We start from the raw sequence: 14,484 nt of genomic DNA on the forward strand, positions 1-14,484 counted from the left end.
GCGGTTGTTCAACGTCCTCCCAGCAAGCATAAGAAATATTGCCGGAACAACCGTGGACATTTTCAAGAGGAAACTAGATTTATTCCTCCAAGGAGTGCCGGACCAACCGGGCTGTGGTGGGTATGTGGGCCTGCGGGCCGCTCCAAGCAACAGCCTGGTGGACCAAACTCTCACAAGTCGAGCCTGGCCTCGGGCCGGGCTTGGGGAGTAGACGAACTCCCAGAATCCCATCAACCAGGTATCAACCAGGTATCAACCAGTCTACCATAAGCCACCCACCACCTTAGTCTACCATCAGCCACCCACCACCTTAGTCTACCATCTGCCACCCACCACCTTAGTCTACCATCAGCCACCCACCACCTTAGTCTACCATCAGCCACCCACCACCTTAGTCTACCATCAGCCACCCACCACCTTAGTCTACCATCAGCCACCCACCTCCTTAGTCTACCATCAGCCACCCACCATAGTCTACCATCAGCCACCCACCACCTTAGTCTACCATCAGCCACCCACCACCTTAGTCTACCATCAGCCACCCACCACCTTAGTCTACCATCAGCCACCCACTTGTTCTGTTCCACCTGCCCTGCTACTCAACCATCCACTCACTCTCACCTGCCCACCCACTTAATTGCCCTCCACATGTTCTTCCCTTACATGAAATTCTAGGGCTGGTGTTTCTGAAAGATTTTCTTTCCCGTTCCCATCCACCCCCCCCCCCAGTCTCCCTGTCTCACCCACCTGCCATCCATCTGGTCCTACTACCATCCATCTAGTTCCGCTCACCATCCATCCATTCAGTCCCCCCACCGTCTATCCACCCATCCAGTCCCCTCACCATAATCAATCTAGTCCCCTCATTATCCATCCAGTCTTCTCACCATTCATTCATCCAGTTCCCCCACATCTAGTCCCCTCACCATCCATCCATCCATCCTGTTGTCCTCCTGAATACAATATTCAAGTGTGATCGTCACTAGGCGGGTGACACTGGTAAACTGAAGTGTGATCGCCCCTGCCACCAGGAACCGTGCACTCGGTCAACCCATTCTTGTATCAACAAAGTTGCAAGTTGAGCCACATTTTCCAACGAAATTTATATTGTACAGTGGTACTTCAGGTTATGAACGTCCCTGTTTACAAACTTTTTGGGTGACAAGCCTAATTTGTTCAGAATTTTTTAATCGGGATACAAACTTTGCATCGAGATACGAGTTTGTTGATATTCGTACGGCCGACCTAGCGCGTGGTGTTTTTTGTCGGATTTTTGGCCATTTGAGCATAAAAGTTAATATATATCTTGCCATGGGTCCCAAGAAAGCCAGTGGTAAGGTTCAAGGTAAGAAATCACATGTGAGAATGACCATAGAGAAAAAACAAGAGACCATTTGTAAGCATGAAAATGGTACTCGTGTTGTTGAACTAGCTAGGCAGTACAACAGATCTTCAGGGAAGGAAGAGGAGGCAGTAGAGGATGTCCCTTCCTCATTAATTAACAGCAAAGTTTTGCTGAAAAGAATCACCCCGATAAAGCTGTAGTAGGCCGTTGCATTGATCTTTTTAAGGACAATGTGATGCAACACTACAGACAAGTGTTGCAAAGAAAGGAAAAACAAACTTCAATGGAACGTTTCCTTGTGAGAAAAGTGAGAAAATCAAGCAGTGAGCCACAACCAGGACCTGGTGGTATGCAGGCAAAATGTGCCAGAGAGTGAACTCCAGAGAACTCTTCACTGCCTGATGTTATAATGGAAGGAGACTCCCCTTCCAAACAGTAACACCTCTCCTCCTCCCCATCCTCACCATCTTCCATACGCCAACAGGAGTCATCAGCAAGAGTAAGTAATAACTTGAACATACTTTTGTAGTGAAGATTTGGATGAATTAGGTATAAAATTTACTTTGAAGTGAAGTTTTTGGGGAGTCAGGAATGGATTAATTCATTTCCCATTATTTCTTATGGGGAAATTTGCTTCGGGATACGAACCGTCTCCAGGAACGGATTAAATTCTTTAATCTTTTTTTATTTATTTATATATATATATATATATATATATATATATTATTAAATATGACCGAAAAAGTAAGATAAATAATTCTAACACGAATTTTCTCAATATTTCTTATATTTCTTTTCACTGTTGATGGTAATTGAAAAATCAATTTTCCAAAATCCATTTTTATTTCTAGTCTGACGCGACACTTGAACGCGTTTCGTAATAACTTATTACATTTTCAAAGAAGTTAGTTTACACACACACAACTATAACTTGCAAACGCTAAACAGAGTTTAAACAGCTTTGATTTTATACCTGCATTTGGGTGAGGTGATATGTTACAACAGTTTTGGATGAGGTGAAAACAAACTTTCAACACAAGACAGAACACGAAACAATGGGCATAATATTGGGTAAGTTAAAGGGAAGAATGGAAGTAACTACAAAGGGCCTATTGGCCCATATTTCTTGATGCTTCTATATTGGTGTGGAGTCTTGAAGTGGGTAGAATATAGTTGTGCATTAATTGGCTGTTGATTGCTGGTGTCGACTTCTTAATGTGTAGTGCCTCGCAGATATCAAGCCGCCTGCTATCACTGTATCTATCGATGATTTCCGTGTTTTTTGTTAAGACTTCTCTGGTGATGGTCTGGTTGTGGGAAGAGATTATATGTTCCTTAATGGAGCCCTGTTGCTTATGCATCGTTAATCGCCTGGAAAAAGATGTTGTTGTCTTGCCTATATACTGAATTCTTTGAGGCTTACAGTCCCCAAGTGGGCATTTGAAGGCATAGACGACATTGGTCTCTTTTAAAGCATTCTGCTTTGTGTCTGGAGAGATTCTCATGAGTAGGTTGGCCGTTTTCTTGGTTTTATAGTAAATCGTCAATTGTATCTTCTGATTTTTGTCTGTAGGGATAACGTTTCTATTAACAATATCTTTCAGGACCCTTTCCTCCGTTTTATGAGCTGTGGAAAAGAAGTTCCTGTAAAATAGTCTAATAGAGGGTACAGGTGTTGTGTTAGTTGTCTCTTCAGAGGTTGCATGGCGTTTCACCTTCCTTCTTCTGATGTCTTCAACGAAACCATTGGAGAAGCCATTGTTGACTAGGACCTGCCTTACCCTACAGAGTTCTTCATCGACTTGCTTCCATCCTGAGCTGTGGCTGAGAGGACGGTCGACATAAGCGTTAACGACACTCCTCTTGTACCTGTCTGGGCAGTCACTGTTGGCATTGAGGCACATTCCTATGTTTGTTTCCTTAGTGTAGACTGCAGTGTGGAAACCTCTGCTCCTTTCCATGACTGTTACATCTAGAAAGGGCAGCTTCCCATCGTTCTCCATCTCGTAAGTGAAACGCAACACAGAATTCCGCTCAAATGCCTCCTTCAGCTCCTGCAGATGTCTGACATAAGGTACCTGTGTAAAAATTATCGTCAACATACCTGCAGTATATGGCCGGTTTCAAGTTCATGTCGACTAAGACCTTTTGTTCGATGGTACCTATGTAGAAGTTTGCAAACAGGACACTTAGGGGAGAACCCATGGCGACCCCATCTACTTGCTTATACATGTGTCCATCCGGGCTCAAGAAGGGTGCCTCTTTAGTACAAGCTTGGAGTAGTTTCCTTAGAATGTTTTCTGGTATGTCAAGAGGAGTACAGCCCAGATCACGATACACTCTGTCCGCTATCATCCCGATTGTTTCATCCACAGGTACGTTGGTAAACAGTGATTCTACGTCCAACAAGGCTCTTATCCTTGTGGCCCATGTTCCCCTCAGTAAGTCAACAAATTCCTTTGGAGACTTCAGGCTGAAGGCGCAAGGGACATAAGGAGTCAGCAAGCCGTTGAGTCGCTTTGCCAGTCTGTACGTGGGTGTGGGTATCTGGCTGATGATTGGCCGAAGTGGGTTTCCAGGCTTATGTGTCTTGTATACATATATATATATATATATATATATATATATATATATATATATATATATATATATATATATATATATATACATACAGACATACAGACATACAGACACACATTGTATATATCAGAAAACTTTTGACCTCTGGAGGATTCGAACCCGGTCAGCCAGGGCCTCCATGCCCCTATAACCACTCAGCCACAGACTGTACAAAGGTATTGGAAAGTCGTCTGACATTTAACTCCAATTCCTGACAGCGCTCGTGACTATTTTGGACACATATCTCATCAAACCACTTCAGCATGCTGGGGCCACATCAGTATGATTTGTGTTCATAATGAACACATTATCATGAGCAACATTCTGATGTATGTTGGCTTGGGGACCAATCAAGTTTGACACAAAAATGGATAAAAATGAGCCAATAAGGCTGCCTGGTAAGCTTCTTGTTGTAAAGCAGGATAAAGTTAGTAAATTAGTAAACGGCCTCTGCAGGACAAAGTTCAAAGGATAACCGGCTCTTAGCTGAGAAGCAGTAGGACCCGACATGAAGAGTTAACCCATGAAGCAGGTCTAAACACACCATTATCAATGACAGGACTCGCTGGTAACTAGTCACTGGCCAGGAGCTCCAGGCCAACTGGCGGTGGACCTCCACACTAAGGGGTTTGAACTAGTTTTGACTGAACTAATTGTTTTGAATTATTATTTTGTAGAGTTGTTTGACTATTTTGATGCTTTGCTTTCTATGCACTTCTGTGAGAGGGAGGGCAGATTCTGGCTCTGGTTTCCTAACAGGACTACTGCGACTAATATGACCAAATAGTGAGGAGTCTTCTCAGTGAAAACGCTTCAGGGAGACAGGAGGCACCAAGGAACTCTCATAAAAAATCAACTAACATTCTTCAAGATTAGCTCTTCCCATTTGGAGCTATTGATACTGGAAGCATTCATAGATATGTCAGTGATGTTCTTGACAGTGCTGCCAGCACAGGTATGCATGCACTGAACGAGGCTGAGGTTGGCCATGGCTTCCACTGAAGTGTTCGCCACATATACTTGTTTGGAGACAGAGATGATACTCTTGTTATATGCAGCCAGGCTGGAGTTCAGGAACACGGGGCAAGCTGTGGGAGAGATGAAACATTATGTAAATACTTTTCCAGCCGTATTGGGACTATAAATGACCGATTATGGATTGGCACCATGAACACATTTCTACTGATCGATGTAAAGGGGATAATTATGTAGTTATGATGTAAATTAGACACAGCTCAAGACATTCACATCAATCTTTGTTCAATAAAAACATAAAAAATAGAGTGTGAGGTTAAATGCATTAAAATAAGGAGGAGGAGGACCAACCAGGTCAACTTCCTCTCTACCACCTCAAACCAATATTATAGTCTGCGCTCCCCCCAATAGTTTCGCTCGCGAGCATGGAACACACTCTGACCTTTACCCTGACGCTGCTTTTACATTGGCAGCGTATTGGATCTATCTTCCATTCAATTCCCAGCTACTGGTCCCTACTACCACTACTGCAAGTAAATACTTCAATGACATTCTCAACAGATACACTCCAGTCCACCACTTTCTACAAGTGATCTTGAAATCAACCTTGAGAACAACTGCCACCAGGCAGGATTGACACTACTAAGCTGTATTACTCTAAGGGAGAACAAAAGGTCCCAAGGAAGGAAGCAAAGAGGAGAACAAAAGGAAAGAAAAGGGGAAAAATTGAAGGTTCGGTTCCTGGTAGTACAGTTGAATTCATTCTTGATTCACACTCGAGAATTATGGGTACAAATCCTGGGTGGGACAGAAATTGTTGGGCACGTTTCCTACCACCTAATGCCCCTGTCCACCTGGCAGTAAATAGGTACCCAAGAATTAGTCAACTTCTTGTGGGGTTGCATCCTGGGAAGGGTCAGTTACTCGAACATGGGAGGGGGGGAACTATATATAAGCCTAACATGTACTGTATGTATAAACTGGCTGCCTGTCGCCCAACACAAAGGATTATTGTTATTAAAAGCAGCCCAATTGGCATGAGTAGCATAAAGAAATGTACACAAATAAACATGGAATCACAAATAAAGGAGTAGAGTTACAGGAAAGAGTGGCAGCTAGAAGTTCAACTGCACATGATTGTGATAACAGAAATGAAATTGACTAGTGTTATAGGAAATGCAATCTTCATAAGAGGGGTATCAAGTAATAAGGAGAGATAGGGGTGCACAGAGGGGCAGGAGGTGTAGCTCTGCTGCTACAGCTTCACTGGAGCTTTGAAGAAGTAAAACTAGGTGTAATAGTACCCATGAGCATAACACCAGAAATAAATATCTCTGATATCCCCAGAGTCAAACTAAATCTGTGCAAACACTTCATGCAAATAAAAGGACCCAGTCTATGGAACTCATTCTCACATGAATTAAAAAACCAGCATTGAATATAATGAAATGCAATTTTCTGGGTGAGTCCTGGAAGCTTCCCAGAGCTATCCAAACTGATTAGGATATCCCTAACTTTGTCGTCAGTTGATGTGGGGTGGAGTTCTAGGCCTACCGGGGACCACGGCTAGAACCTGGCCCCATAAGAGAGGTACGAGGAGCAATGGCCTATAGAAATGCACATGTGATTTTGGAGCATTCTATATCTGCCGTCGACCGGGACAGGCACCCAGAAAGGTAAGCGCCTCAAAACAAACTCCTATTCTCGTGAAACCAACGAAAATAACCAAAGAAGTGGACAGAACTCCCCCAAATGAAAACGAGCAAACGTGCATGACATCACATGAGCCACGCCGCCATCTGCGCAGCTTCCCACTCCCCGGGAGGGGAAAGGGGGGAGTCACAGACCCGCACGCCTGTGATCCACACCGTAGTTCTGAAGCTGGATATCAAAATACGCCAAAAAAATGCCAACCGGGGAAAGGGAGAGTTGCTGGGGAGCCTTCGGGACTCGTCCAGAAAATGGAGCTTCATTACATTCAACACTGGTTTTCTGGGGAAACCCCTACGGCTCCCTGGAGCTACTTCATCAAAGACGAAAAAGAAAGGGGAACTCACCTGGAAGGCAGTCGACGCTCACATCTCAACCCGAAGTTGAGATAACTGGCTGCAACCGCTGACCCAAAGCATCACAAACCCGACTAGGCCCCTGGAACGTTCACATGATAGCGTGCAGCCAGGACCCTATTCGACTGCCAAAAACCCCGTGCCTGAATGTCAGCCCAAGACATATTCCCAAAGATGGCAGCAAGAGCAGCAAGCTTACGAATGTCATGGACATTGGGATAGACCGCAGGCTGGCTAGACTTAATAACCCTGCGGACTCCCTGAAAGACCCGTACCCACGAACAGGGGAAGAAGGGAAACTGGATCAACACGAAGCGCATCCCCGAACACAGAAGCCGTGACGCGCAAATAACAGGGGGAGGACCGCAACCGGACACAACACATGATGCAACCCTCTGACAGACCAAGCATCAACAACCCAAGGACCCCTCCGGAACACAGCAGTCTCATTCTTCACCAGAAAAGAAGGAGATGGCTGCAGACGAACAAAACTATCATCATGACCTCAAGAGGAGAAACCTCTGCGCCGGAGCAGAATATGAAGCTCCGAAACCCGACCCTCAGAGGCCAACGTCAACAAGAAAAAAGCTTTAGTAAAAAATCCTGAACTGAAGGGGGCCACAATAAACCGAGAAGAAAGACAGGAGAGCACTCTGTCCAAAGACAAGGACAGTTCAGGCGGCGCATGAGTAGGCCTGAGGTGAAACAACACACGAGACAGCTTGCAAAATGGTGCAGCAGTAACTTCTATCTCGAAAGCTGCAGCAGCTCCACCAATGCCGCACCATAAGAGGTGACAGTATTTGGCATAAGATGATGGTCCTGGAACAACCATGAGAGAAAGGGTCAACACCACCCGAACCGAAAGAGAAGTATAACGACGAAGGGTCAAGAAGAAATGGAAGGACGGCCAGGAAACTTCATACTGCTGCTGAGATGAAGCCCGCAGATGGGATACCATCAAGGAAGCCACCTGATCACCATATAGATGGTGATAAACCTGATTCAAAAATACCAAACGCGAAAACTCGAGGAGAAGAGCGAACCAGTTTCGTAAAGGACCGGGCTGATCTGTTGAAAGAAGCGGAGCCGCGGAAAAACCTCCTGGTTCGGACACCAGGCCAGCAGCGCCTGAAACCACGGCTGGGCCGGCCACCATGGAGCCAAGAGTACTACTTGCCCCTGGTAAGTCTCCAAGTGAGCCAGGACCTGGAGCAACAGCTGAACTGATGGAATGAGGTACAGAAACCCCCACCTCAACTAGTCCTGCCGAAAGGCGTCGATCCCAACAGCCTCGCGGTTGGGGAAGGGCGCCACATATACTGGAAGATGTCTCGACCAGGCCGACGTGAAGAGATCCAGGCGCCCGAACGTCCGGCAGAGCCAACTGAATGAGTCGGCATCGGCCGTCTTCAGGATGTTGGACACCCCCCGGACGTGAACCGCTAGGAGAGCCACACCCTGAGAACTCAGCAGACAAGTCACCTGATGCAACCAGCCCCAAATAGCCAAAGACTGCATTGAACCCCCCTCGATTCAGGCAGTGAACCACTGGGGAGCAGTCTGAATGGAGCCGGATCATTGATATGCGGGCGTAATGAACCCTCCGAAGTGCAAACCACACAACCCCGACTCCATGCCGAGATGTGGGCACGACAGAAGGATGGATCCCACCGTCCCTGGCTGGCCTGGTGAGTACTGGACACAAAGCCCCAGCCAAGAGACGACGTGTCCGTGAACAGATCGAGCGAGGGTTTGGGAAGGCGCCAAGGCACTGAACCGACAGGAAACCAGCGGCTTGTCAAAGGTCTCCCCATTTGCCCTTGTGATCTTTTTCCAGTTGTATTTTAAAATTTAACAGTTTTGACATTTAAAACTTTGGTAGGTAGACAGTTCAATGGGTTTATAACGCTGTGGGTAAAAACGCATCTGTTCTCAGTCCTACATTATGACTTGTTGAGCTTGAAACCATTGCTCCTTGTTCGTGTTACATCTGACCTTTTGAAGATAATGTCCAGATCAACATTTTCTAAATTGTTCAGTATTTAAAGTTTCAATGAGATCTACCCTGTCATTCCTGATTAGCAGTATTCTTAGCCCTGTGTCCGTCATCTGTTTGTGATACAAGAGTTTGTTGGAAATATCCAACATCTTTTCATCATTTTTAGTACTCTAAGAAGAATTCTTGTACTAACAATAGTAATTTACTAATACTGTATTACTAACTTGTAGATTAACCATAATCATGCATTTCCTACTGCGCAATATTTCACCAAATATTGCCTACTATGTGGCGGTTGCATCCAGTAAATTAACAGAGAAAGAGTAAGATCTACATTCCAGAGAATTAAACTCTATTCTCACTACGTATCAGTATTCTTTACTAAGAACTATTGACTGATACTATATAAAACAGTGATCACATTAATTCGCGTTATTAGCTGAAGATCACAAGATAACAGAGTTATCTTGTTATCTTCTTTGTTATCCCAGAGTTAACACGGAGGAATGAAATTGTACCTCCACTTCTTGTTTATATGAACTCTGTTTATATTAATTATTATATGACGAGAATATATATAAAACATCACCTCCTTATATTATCAAACCCAGTCTTCTTGTCTTACGAAATAAAGTAATCATTAGGAGAAAATTTTCTCCATTTGATCACTATGTACTTTGCACATGTGCCAACGAGACTGGGGAGAGGGAGGAGAGGAGTCGGACTGCTGAACTTGCAGTGTTAACATCGAGAGGCGGCCATCTTACCGATCAAGGTAGCACGGAGCACGTAATTTGGTGGACCATACAGAGGATATTCAAGCATCAGCGAGTGTCTGGGTACCACTGTGACTACAACAACGATCAGACGATCGTTCCGATGAGCACCAATCTTGCTAAGTTACACAGTTTTGTTCTTATCGAGCTCTTTATGACAAACTTGTAAACTTGCTCGTTGTTACGCAGTAGGCCCTCCTCTAAACAAAAAGTAAGTCCCATTTTGGACTACATCCTCCCATTCATTTAGAGATAGATGAAAATTAATCACGAGGTAAGCAGTTTTCTACAAATCTATTGTGATTTCAGCCTGTACCAGAGCAACACAAGAGAAGATAAGCCTTTTTTCCCCACATGACGCAGGACCGTATGTCGAAACAAGCCTAGTAACGCATCGCCTATGAAGTGTGCTTCTGTCTCCTCCATACAGCTAAGCTGTTTTAGTCATTTGTAGTACTAACCAGTAGTGCATTATTGATCTTTTAAATAAGATTATTTCCATTTAACAATATTACTGCCATTTAATATTTACCAATATTCTCCATTTATCCTCATAATCTAATGAGGTGAATTTGCATCTATTTATTTCATTATGCAATAATGTAATTTCATTTCCATGATATATTCTGATGGGAACCAGCATCTGATGATTAGTGCTAGTGACGTAGTAGTCTCTTAGCGCCTGTAACCCCAATTTGTATGAGTGAATTTGACTCTTAATATAATTATAACATACAGTCTTGATAATGTAATAATGGAAACATTAACATTTCTTAAGACCCATAGGCACTAGTTCTTGGATTTAATTTCAATACCAGTACATTTGCTCAATTTAGTTTTCCACTTTTTCACAAAAAGTGGTGGTCCTTCATAGCTATCGAATATATGATTATTTTGATAAATATATTTGAGTCAAATTTTCCCACTGAGTTGACTGAGCTCTGGAATGATTTTTGTTGCCCGGTGTTGCACTTTCTCCAGAGCAGCTATGTCCTATACGGACTTATGCTGTCTGCCGTCCCTTCTAGTCACCTTATTAGCGTCCCTATTAGATCACTATTAAAGTGATCTCCTGCAAGCCAAAGTTCTTCACTATGAAGACAAGTGGGAGGACATCACTATCGACCTAAAGCATACCTGGAGAGAGTTTTGGGAGTTCCCGTACGCCCCGATCGACTGGCCTGGCCAGGCTTAAGGTGGCCTGACCACCTTAAAGCACCACACTGTGACAATACCCCTAGACATTCCTACAGAAACATTCCTGTTAATACACCTAACAGTTTCTTCCACAGGTACCACCAGATCCACCACCTGTTCCTATGCCAGCTGACGATCAAGTACAACCTCCCACCCCACAGCCCCAGTTGGCCGACACCAGCGAGAACAACAACAACTATGAGCGTTATATGACACAGATGGGGCATATGGTTAACCAGCGAGCCAAGTTCCTTGGCCAAATATCTTTTGCAACCAAGTGGGAGTATTGTAACAACTGCATTAGAAATAATGTAGCAGTACAGTAAATGTATACAAGGGCTGGGATACACTTATCTAAAACAGGGGTTGCAATTATTTCCTCTTCATTACAAGTTGTTGGTGGGCTTTATCAAAATCGTGTGTGTGTTCGAAGATAGAGAATATGGAGCATATTTGTAGGAGCATGATAAAGTAGATGTGTGCCAGCAGTAAAAAGTTGTAAATAAGATAAAAATGCTGGGAAAGTGGAGGAAATTGTTTGGGGTAAACCTACAATTCAATACGCTATCATTCAAGTTAGATGAATGGTAGGGTGACAGCAGTGACAAGGGGTGACAGCAGTGACAAGGGGTGACAGCAGTGACAAGGGGTGACAGCAGTGACAAGGGGTGACAGCAGTGACAAGGGGTGACAGCAGTGACAAGGGGTGACAGCAGTGACAAGGGGTGACAGAAATGGATACAAACATAACAGCATCATAACGGTATATTACACAAATAGGTGAAGCATAAGAAATAAAGTAGACAAATCAGGAGTAATTGCATTCACAGAAACTATAGATTAGCTTTAACTTAAACATGGATAAATATAGATAATAAGGATATATTAGCAGAGTATTAATACTAATTGGGACATGGCGATTTCAACAGCCACCACAGTCTCCTACAATTAATTTGACAAACCCGGCATTATTGGGGGTACAGGAAGCCTGTACCAAGTGTTATAGAGGTCCCCCCTACACCAACTACTGACCTTTCACAGGATGCAACCCACAAAATCACTTGCCTAAGTACCAGGTACCTACCTACTGCTAGGTGAACAGAGCCATCAGGTGAAAGGAAGCCGCAGAAATCGAATGTAGAACCCTCAGTTGTGAGCAGACGATGTAGACTACTTTGTTACAGGTTGCTTAACCCTTAAAGTGCGCATCACTTCATATGAAGTGTAAATCGTTTTACCAGTCAACTGCGCTTCACTTCATATGAAGTGTATGGGTACCGCGCACGATTTGAATGGCCCGCGGTGTAGCTGGGGGTCCCATACGCTGCCCAGGGGCTCTAGTAAACAGCGGCCATTTTGAAAAAAAATCCAGCTCACGATTCGATGGCATGGGAGGCCTCAGTTTAGCGAGAGTCACCATGGCAAGCGCACGGTCAAACGCCTCACGGGCACGCACCACTCAGTCCCTCACCCCAGAGCAAATAGCCCACGAATTATTCTCTGAAGGTGAAGAAAGTGTGTTTGGCGATTCAGACAACGATGAGGATTATACACAGTTGTCGGGTGATAGTAGCAGCAGCAGTGAAAGTGAGAATGACCGCCATGCCATGGCGAGGCCTATACGCTCTCCCATGCCTCCTCGCCCATTTTCTACCCCAATTCTACCACGACCTCACAGTTCCTGTGGATATTTTCTGTTTGAGGGTGATGAGTCAGAGGGAGGTGACTCCTTTTCTGGGTTTAGTGACTCAGATCAAAGTTTTATTGAGCCTGTGGCTGGTACCAGTGGTGTAACTGGGCGAGAAATTGTCGCGTCAGCAGCATCTCGCCCAGCCAAGCGCCACCGCATGGCACCACATGAGGGACCAAGACCCTCGTGTTCACGTGCACCCACCTCACGTGCACCCACCTCACGTGCACGTAGCCGCCGTGCTTCTCGCAGACGGTATTCAGCTCCTGGTCGCCGGTATGCATCGCTTCCTCGCCGTCTTTCCTCTGCATCTCGCAGGACGCCTGGTGTACTTGAGTGGAGTGATGGTGACGATTTTATTCCTAATATTCCTCACTTTGACGATAAAGATGTAGGGATTACAAACCTTTTCCCTAATCAAGGTGAGGACATGGCTGAGATGGAATATTTTACAGCATTCTATGATGAACCACTCATGGAATACATTGTACACCAAACGAACCTGCATGCTGCTTACCTGATTGAGAGGGAAATCACAGAATTTTCACGACTGCAGCGTTGGAAAAATACCACAGTGGCGGAAATGTATGTGTTTTTGGCACTCTGTTTGTTGATGAAGCACTGTCACAAACATGCAATAAATGACTATTGGAGCAAGGACAAGACAATACCAACACCTTTATTCGGGAAATATATGTCACGAGACAGGTTTCAGATACTCCTCAGGTGTCTACATTTTGGAAGTGTTCAGGACCGAACACCTGATGATAGACTGTGGCGAGTGAGGCACTACATGAACGATGTTATTGGAAAATTCAGAGATTTTTACGTACCAGCACAGAAGCTGGTGGTTGATGAATCTCTCATACTTTTCAAGGGACGTGTTCCATTCAAACAGTACATTCCCTCAAAACGAAACCGATTTGGCCTGAAATTTTTTGTTCTTTGTGATTGTGAGACAGGATACGTGTTACACATGATTCTGTACTCGGCTAGTGATGTAGACATTCCCGGTAACGACGAACATGGATTCTCGGGGAGTGTAGTGAAGAACATCATGGCTCCGTGGATGAACAAGGGACACATTTTATACACAGATAATTACTATACAAGTCCCTTGCTAGCTCGGTTCTTGCTAGAAAATAGAACCGGATTGGTTGGTACAGTAAAGCCACAACGACACAGCCACAACATAAAGGTGACACCCCTAGGGTCAACACTTGCAGCAGAGGAGCTCCAGCATATTTCAACAATCCTAAGTATTGTAGTACAGGTTGATGGTAGTGAGTGGTGTCCCACAGAACATAAAGGTATAGTGCTCTTGAAAAATAGGTGAGATAACAGGAAAGTGCTAAGGGAAGTGAAGAATCGGATGAGAAAAAGTTGCCCCTAGTGTTTACAGTGCAGAGAAGAACATTCAAGATGGCCACCGGCAAGGGGAAAAACAAAACAGAGCTTGATTTTGAGGGATTCAATGAAGAAAGCATTGATATTAGTAGTCTACATAACAAGTTGGTAAATTTAGATACTATAGTGAACTCTCATGTAGAAATAATTAGTAAATTGAAAGAAAGTAATGCCCATTTGAATAGCAAAGTTTTATGTCTTGAGGGTTTAGTGAAAGACTTGCGCAAGGATAAGAATCAATTGGAAACAAATTGCAAAGCCATGGAAGAAGAAAATAAACTCTTAAAAATAGCTTTGGAAGAAGTTAAAGTAAATTTAAACATAAATGACTACAATAGGTTAGGCAAGGAAATTCAACAGGAGAAACAGCTTTTGTCAGCACAGATGGAGGAAGTTACACAGGGAAT

At 44.2% G+C, this 14,484-nt stretch overlaps 1 protein-coding gene across 1 annotated transcript in view; it reads right to left on the reverse strand.

Annotated features, from left to right (window-relative positions):
• Positions 1-14,484, reverse strand: part of LOC123758657 (uncharacterized) — a 36,676-nt gene that overhangs the window by 14,573 nt on the left and 7,619 nt on the right. Inside the window, exon 3 of the mRNA XM_069313899.1 lies at positions 4,826-5,052. Coding sequence (XP_069170000.1) covers positions 4,826-5,052 — 227 coding nt within the window. The remainder of the gene's footprint in view (positions 1-4,825; positions 5,053-14,484) is intronic.

This window comes from Procambarus clarkii, chromosome 1 (assembly GCF_040958095.1).
Source record: "Procambarus clarkii isolate CNS0578487 chromosome 1, FALCON_Pclarkii_2.0, whole genome shotgun sequence".
NCBI lineage: Eukaryota > Metazoa > Arthropoda > Malacostraca > Decapoda > Cambaridae > Procambarus > Procambarus clarkii.